Genomic DNA, 8,314 nt, shown 5'->3' with positions numbered 1-8,314 from the left:
CATTCAACAAATCCTCGGCACTACGTGAGTGATGAACCGCGCAGTAGACTTTAAAGATTACCTGAAAATGGGATACATGTGAATGAGAGTGATGAGAGGCTGAATTTCAGGGTCAGAGAGGAATAATAAGCTTCCCCCTTTGTAGCGGATCTGCACGAAGGAATTCGCCCGCATGCATAAAATTTAGGGAATGAAACATAATCCTCCGTGACTCGTGATTCTGAAACAGCTGGATGGCCAATTAACACAGCGAGCAAGAAGCACTGAATCCACACTGGGCAGCAAAACAACTCGGTCCCCATCATATTGTCTTTGTGTGAACACCGATAGGAGTGAAACTTTGAAATAAATAAGTAACAATATATTAAGACTGCGTCCGTCTCCCAATTTTTTTTTTCTTTAAATCCAAAATCTCCAGGCTGGCCTCTTCTCTTCTTCTTCTCAGTTTGCTGGACTGGGGCTGTGGTCAAAGCTTAGTTCCCTGGTCTGTGCGTTTGAAGTTATTCTGTTGGCGTGGTGGCGAGTGGGCTGAGGATGGGCGTGTGTAAGTCCCTCAGTGGACACATGGGGGAAATGGCCTTATGGCTGTAGTACTCCACTACCTGCTTGGGCACCTCTGCCAGCACACACTTGGCCAGGGCGGCTGGTGAAGCCTGCAACACGGACAAAAACATTGTATTTAGGCCCCATGCAAGAAGCGCCTTTTGCTTTTTTTTATGGGTCTGTGCGTGGCATTTCTGTTTTCTGCTTTTGTCCAAAATCAGCGTTAATGAAAACCCTACAAATGCTCTTGTCATGACACCGGTTTACAGCTCACCTCGGAACGTAACTGCTCTTTACGGGTAAAACAGATCAGGACTGCAGCTACTTCTGGATAGAAAAGATCCAACGACACAGTTCTAAGAACTGTTTAGCGCCAATATCATTCTAGGAACTCCCCTCCTCCAGGAGAGTTTTGCATTCCCAGGGGCCACAGGGGACCGTGATAGGGGCCGAAGTGACACGAGACAACTCGGACAGCATGGAGAGACGAGCGGTCATGTTCTCCATGGCGGGAATTATGATCATGTGCTATCAAATGAGTTGAAGTGTTTTTATTTTCTTCCTGCACTGCTTTGTGGCGCAACAAATCCTTCTGTTAGCTAATTTTGGATATATTTTCGGCCAAAAGGATTTATGTGCTGCCGCGAGCCCTGGAAACAGTGGAGCTTGGACCTCTTCCTTGATTGTTTCTGGCTGATTCTGATTTTTTTTTTTGTCAGAAAACAGCTGACTACTGACCACAATAGCTTTTAAAAATGGTGCACCACAAGAAGAACAAGGTCACTTAGGAACTATGTCATATGAATTCCTATGGAAGTGTAAAAAGATATAAATTGATTCTAAGAACTGAGGCCGATGGTCCTCTGCTGTCCAAATGCACCTGAAAAGGTTTTAGGAACAGCCAAAAGTCCATAAAAGGAGCTATTGTGAAAAAACAGATTTTTATTCCATTAGCATCGCCAGCCCCGCAGGCAGCAGATGTAAAATATTATGAAGGGAAATTGAAAGTCAGTGTAGATTGACAGTCAAAGAAAAAATACGTAAAAAAAAAAAAACCAACCGTTTTGAAATCTCTGAAGGGCACGAATTGCACGATGTCTCTGAGGACCGGCTCGCCTTTTGGTGAGCGCAGGACTCCGTCATCTCCATCCAAAATCTGCATGTCTGTGAAGTCCGCATTGCCCACGCCGACAATGATAATGGACAGGGGCTGGTAGGAGGCGCGCACAATGGCTTCACGTGTGTCTGCCATATCTGTCACCACACCGTCGGTGAGGATGAGCAGGATGTGGTATCGCTGGAAGAAGATCAAATGTTTCCAGGACGTTTTTAATCAGTGCAAACATAAAATCCATTTGAAAGCAGCATGTGGTTATAAGCATATGTGTGTGTGTGTGAGTGTGCGCGTGTGTGTCGGTGTGTTGCGGCAAACTGAAGTAGACCTTGGATAATTTAACCGAGTACACCGGTTAATTAAAAAAGACCTTCTAATAAAAAGGATTTCAAGACGGAAGTCAGTGCAGACTGAAAGGTAGAGTTGTCGAAATTGAATACAAAGTAAAATGGTTGCACGGTTCACAACATTTGTCCTTTTAGTCGTCGGGATCCAAAATACTTGTAATGCAACGACACAAACAATCTATTTTTCATAGATCCAACTTTATTTTTAAGTGCGGGTGTGAAGGCTACATTCATATGTATTTCGACTTCGACGCACTTACAGATGCATCTTTGATGTTGCCGTCTCCTGCCGCCAGTTTCGCTATCCTGTTGATGATGGGCGAAACGTTGGTCGGGCCGTACAGCTGGATTTTGGGAAGACAGTTCTGGTACGCCTCGACCACTCCCTGGATCTCTGGGTGAAGGAAGCACGTGAGGGTTGGTTCAAATTAGAGCGACCAAGGTCAAGTTTCAAAAACTTGAAATATCATGTCTGACCGTCCACAAGTCCGGAGAAAAGCATTACCTCCTTATCAATATCATAAACGCTGTCAGTCCGATGTGATTTTACCGGCCGCTGCCAGCCTCAGTTTTAGTTCTGTCTAATTTTCCGGTCTATAAAACTCAACATTGCGTGAATAAAAATCTTAAACATTCCAGCGGTTTTTAAGCGGCTGCAGTGTCAGATCAAGCGATGTGGATTATCGGATCAGCAACAAATTTCCCTTAAAATGGCGCAGACTGACTTCTAAATGCCCTGGTGTTACAACCTTTGCTAACCAATTAATCTATAACCCTCAAAACCTCCGCCGCCTCCAGGCCCTTGAAGCTCAGAAAACGTAACGCAGCAACATTTTAATAAACCCTTCCTTACCTTCACACTCGTCGTCCTCTGGGTTAAAATTAATTGCAAAATCATGAGACACCTGTGAAAAGAGACAGACAACGATTGCTCACGGACACCATCGGTCTCTTGAAGCTCCGTTGCGATGATGTCTGATGTAAACATGCTTGGGGATCCCGACGAGACTAAGACCAAAAATGCGAATCTGAGCTGGAAACCTTTGCACATTAGCATTTCAAAAGTGTTCAAATCTGCAGGATCAGAGCACAAACAGTCGTATTTGCCGATGCACTGTACAGAGGAAATGCAAGGCTTTCCTTTCTGAGGATGAGACTTGTATGCTTCACTGAAGATATCCAGCCATATTCAATATACATGTGTAAGAGATTTGCATGCATTACGCCACCACGGCCACCCTATTAACCCGGCCTGGACAGAACGCAAACCCTCGGATTCATCTGAAAAGGGGCAGAAGGGTTGCTGACACAGGAGACCGGAGCGAATCAAAGCAGGGTCACCTCGCCAAAAATAGATTGACCGTTTTTACCTCAAAGCCGTTTCATTGGCCAACGTGACATCTCCCTCTCGACGCCTCCCCTCTCAAGATTCATTATTTTCCACTTTGTGCAAGGCCTGGTGAAGAACTAAATCTCTCTGCAACATGGAGATCGCTGTTTGACCTGCGCATCAAACTGATCACGTTTGGTATTTTATTTTACAGCGCTTTGCCACCACAAATCACATCATGGATGGGTTAGTTAAACAATTTCATTCCCACCAGATCTGCGGTTGTACGAGCGGGATCTCTTGAACATAATGAATTGGGATTAATACTTACTCACATAATTTTTCCTTTAATGACAAGTGAAAAACTCACTGTTACAATATTCTGTTTTTTTTTTCCCACTTTGTCTAATTCAATAAACAGGATCACGTTCTGGGTTTAGACAGATGGTGATCTTTGAGGAATGATAACGTAATTTTCCAAAATAACTGACATTCCAATTATTCGTCGTGGAGCACACCCTGCTCCAGAGCATTTATTACAAAATATATAAGTATTACAGTGACATACCACAAGGGAAAAGTCAAGCACAACATCAGCGCTGGAAATCCAAATTCTGTTGGGGTACAAATCGAAATCTGAAAACCGGGTTCAAGATTAAAAGATCAAGCTGAACTCGCAGGCTACTGTCACCAAACACTTTTCACACTGTTACAGCACAAGCTGTTTCAAAAACACAGTGTTCTCGCTTAATATTGAATTTTGGTACCCATCAATTATAAACCACACTATTTAATTGAGTATCGTAGTATAATAAAATACACTCTACCATTATTTACTATACTATCCCACTGGCTTATACCCCGCTCAGGTAAAGCGTGCTCTCCGATGGCTAACATGCCGACAGAGCTACTCGACATTGTTTGGGATGTTCATTAAGAGCCTTGTTCACAGCGATGCGGCACCAAGACTGTGTTTTTCCGCCCATCTCTGCTTCTCTCGGCGCTGCTCGTGCAATTATCAGACACGGCCAAGATGTCCCGTGAACGTCTCCCCGACAGCTAATGAATCCCAGCTTCCCTCTGCCTTCCTACACCACGTCTGCCAACTCCAGGAGGATGACAGGATTTGTTGTTATGAGTCCGCCATCCGTGTACGAGCCTTCAACTTCCCTTTTGTAGCGCATTTCGATATCTTCCTCACTGGTAAGAATCACACTAACAGGGTTGCAAACTTGAGAAGTTGCAAAACAAAAGCCTAACAGCACCTTCATCACAGATGTCGACCAATTCATGGAAGCAGCAATTATGACTCTAAGTACCTGACCAATGGGGCGATACCTTTCACACACAAAGAAGCTCCAATATTATCGGTTTAATCGTGTTCGGGAAAAATCAGGGGTGGCTGAAAAAAGCCAACGTGTGGGTGGGCTTCTCCTTTTTGGCACCTATGGTCGAGATTAATTTACCGGTAAAAGTGAAAGGACACTGCGGCTGAAAGTCTTTCGGAGTTGAATTTGAGACTTTCTCTCATGCAAAGTGATCAATTTCAGCAAGTTCCATTCAACTGCTATTTTTGCAAGGACGCCGCTGACGCATCCTCGGCATTGTCTCGTGCAAAATGAATGTGGTCGGTTTGTAGAAGTGCACGCAAGCACACAAGTCGGACTGTTTTCTCCATCCTGAGCAGATATGGCAGTGAGGAAAACCGGGCCAGACTGGTGTTAGCGTCTATACTGAGTCTGATCTATACCTAATATTCTCTATATATCCATTCATTTGTTGTTATGCTGTCCAGAAATTTGGTCTGTGTGTGCGTACTTGTGTTTAAAGTGAGCATCACATTGGAATTAATTTGTTATGGTGAGGCGTTTATCAGAGAATGGAAGTCACGGCTTCCAACAACAACAGGGATAGGTGAAGCTGTATGGATGTGAAAACGGCCTGTGTGTATCTGTGTGTATGTGTGGATCGCGTCTGCATGTTTCTGGCTGTGTGTGGGTGTGCGCAAGTGTGTGTGTGTGTGTCCTCTTGTGTCAAGCTCTCCCTGGGGTTCTGTAAAAAAGAAAACTAACTGGAGGTGTTTTCGCTCTCAAAGATCAATTTGCTTTAACAAATTTTCCCACCCTCATGGGTTGCTATGTAATAGGACAAATGCCATCAAGCTTCTCTTTCAGCTGAACATGATCTTTTCCCAAGACAGCTTGACATTTCAAGACAAGTGGCTTATGACTAAACATACACTTGATAATTAGTTTCTAATGTGAAATTCTGAAAGAATGACAAACGGGTCATGGAAATCAGATTGTTCAACATCAAGTGGGATTCTTTAAGAGCACAAGAATTTACACGTCACATAAAGCTGTTATGTGAAGGGTAGGTCAGGGGAAAGTGTCTCCGCGGCTGAATCGGCCTTGTTTCACGCTCTTCAACCGAGGTGGAAACCCGTTTCTCCAAACGGCTCCCAACTGACCCGCAAGACCTGAACGGTTCACAGTTTGAAAAGGAAAAAACACGTCCGCGCAGACACGAGGCTGGATGGGGACGAGTGTGTGTCTCACGCCGTTGTGTAACACAGACTGGGCGCTGGAGCTGTGAAAAAGGCTCTTTGGGCATTCATAAATAAAACCTATTTAAGTTGGGCCTTTGGATTGGCTCCTTGTCACTGACCAGAGTTTGAGAGTTTCCCCATGACAAATTCCAGTCACCGTGACTGAATTAATAAATGAAGAAAGACAGCATCGCTGCAATATCTTCTGCACGCTACGATGGCTTTTGTACTCTATGATGTGCTATTGTTGGACGTAGCTGCTTTATTAATGGTTTAATAATGAGCATGCCGCGTTCACACATTTATCAAAAACGAAACAAAAACCAACGTGTCCATCCATCTGCTCCTTCGTTTTTTAATATCCTGTTCTCAGGGCCACCAGAGGCCCCGGGCCAGTCCTCTAAGGTTCAGTGCAGTCACTGGCCCACATTAGTTTGTCTCGAAAAGGCCCAAACACAACAAAACAAGAAAAAGACGGCGCGGTAGAAACAAAACTCACCTCATAATTTGGAGGGATCCTGGCGCCAAATCCCAAAGCTGAAAACCTTTTGTCGCTGAAAGGAAAAGGGAGAGATCGGTCAGACACGAGTCGCTCAGAGACAGCATAAGCCATGTTGAAATGAAAATCAGGCAATTTTTTTATTTTTTCCCCCTAGTCTTTTTGAGACAGTTCAAATTAATGAAATATTGTGACAACAAACACCATGAAAACCTTCAAGAAACAGGTAAAAACGTTTCTCTTTCAGGACTTTTTACTGTGCTGATGCCCCAGATCAGGTTGGCATCAAGTTAGGCTATGCAGTGTGCGTGTGTGTGTGTGTGTACGTTTGTGTGTCTCTGTCCAAAAAAAAAAAACCCTCACTACCCCAAGCTTACTGTTCTGTATATTTCCTGTGCATCGTGTATTTGCAAGTGTAATTGCAGTCCCTATGTCCTCTATTGTAAGTCGCTTTGGATAAAAGCGTCTGCCAAATGCAATGTAATGTAATGTAATGTAATGTAATGTAATGAAATCTGACTCTGAAATATAAATCCCAGCCTGGAGGGGAACAGGGGGGGTTAGCAAGGTTAGCTAAGCCTGTTGATGATGGGATAAGTCTCACTGATTATCAGTTAGTCGGTTTTCAGTGAACTTTGGAGTGAACTCAGTGTGAAGCACTTTACCAGCTAGCTATCTGAAAAAAAAGCACAAAACAACTAAATGTACTTTTTTATGTATTTATCTATTTTGTACTGACTTTAGTTAAAGTAGGGGGATTTAAAGAAATATGTTTCTTAATAGTTGAATGGGTGTTGGTGTCCTTGAGTTATCCAGTGAGGTCTCTTAAATAAAGTGTATTATTATTGTTGTTGATGTTATTACTATATCCATATATATAATATGCCATGCCAAGATATTCCTTTAGGATCAATAATCTAAGTTGAAAGACAAAAATCATTCAAATCATGCACTTTTTTCTCTATACTACCCTGGCCTTGACTGATTCTATAGTGACAACAATAGACAGCTCAATATTGGGGTCGTCAATTCCATTTCTGTGCAAGAAAACAATGCAGAAACATGACAGTGGTAGACTTTCCCAACTCTTCTGACAAACACCGAGGGGTTTGACGGAGCTGTTTGCACCAAATAACAAACAGACTGGTGGTTGAAATGAGTAAGAGCATCTCCAAGGCCGCAGGTGGTTCAAACTGGAGTCGGCGCTCAGCTTCATTCAAAGCAGAGATCTCTGCAGCCCCAAGGCCCGTTTCCAGGTGGAGACAGAAAAAAGGACTGTGGGGCTGTGCCGGGTTATGCCTCTGTCAAAAATGAGGGCGTGATAGATGAAAAATGATGAAATTTCTCTCTTAAATACAACCCTTCCAGGACACTCTTGTGGATTTACTAAAACTCATCTGTATCAGGCTCACACTTCGGTTTCACGCCGCTTCATATGAGCAGAGTCTCTGCTACTTTCTGCCACATCAGGAACTATCTCAACAACAGCAGTAACGCCTTTGTAGCGGTCGGCGGTGATCGTGTCTGCATAATTCTAACTCCGCTTGTGGAGAATCGGATGCAAGTGTGTGTGCAAGTAAGAAGTTGAAAAATGTTTCCACGGTCCACATCCCTTTGGGTCTCGCATAATTTAAAATCTAATCAAAGGAGTCACTGTAGTCATCGAAACGACACTCTCCAGTAGCGCAGTAATTTGAGGTGTGTATTTTGTCGCACTATGCAATTGTGTCTGTTGTGATGAGAATGTACATGTACTTCAGCATATATTATTGAATAGAATCAGCATTATGATCATTTAGTGCAGCCTCAGGGCGACACAGGTCAGTGTCTCCCTGAGCCGGTCCCAAGCCCAGATAAATGCAGAGGGTTGCGTCAGGGAGGGCATCCGGCGTAAAACCTTTGCCAAAACCAAACATGCGAATCAAACATAATA

At 43.6% G+C, this 8,314-nt stretch overlaps 1 protein-coding gene across 1 annotated transcript in view; it reads right to left on the bottom strand.

Moving 5' to 3' along the window:
• Nucleotides 1–356: 356 nt before the first annotated feature.
• Nucleotides 357–8,314, bottom strand: part of cpne7 (copine VII) — a 30,213-nt gene continuing 22,255 nt past the window's right edge. Inside the window, exons 12-16 of the mRNA XM_086175295.1 lie at nucleotides 6,382–6,436; nucleotides 2,858–2,909; nucleotides 2,265–2,398; nucleotides 1,604–1,840; nucleotides 357–653 (exon numbers count right to left, since the gene is read on the bottom strand). Coding sequence (XP_086031421.1) covers nucleotides 501–653; nucleotides 1,604–1,840; nucleotides 2,265–2,398; nucleotides 2,858–2,909; nucleotides 6,382–6,436 — 631 coding nt within the window. The 3' untranslated portion in view covers nucleotides 357–500. The remainder of the gene's footprint in view (nucleotides 654–1,603; nucleotides 1,841–2,264; nucleotides 2,399–2,857; nucleotides 2,910–6,381; nucleotides 6,437–8,314) is intronic.

Source organism: Fistularia commersonii, chromosome 27 (assembly GCF_037954325.1).
Source record: "Fistularia commersonii isolate RoL2024-O1a breed Wild chromosome 27, RoL_Fcom_v1.0, whole genome shotgun sequence".
Taxonomy (NCBI): Eukaryota; Metazoa; Chordata; class Actinopteri; order Syngnathiformes; family Fistulariidae; genus Fistularia; species Fistularia commersonii.
Note: the sequence above shows the minus strand (reverse complement) of the source record. Positions and strands in the feature narration are given on the sequence as shown.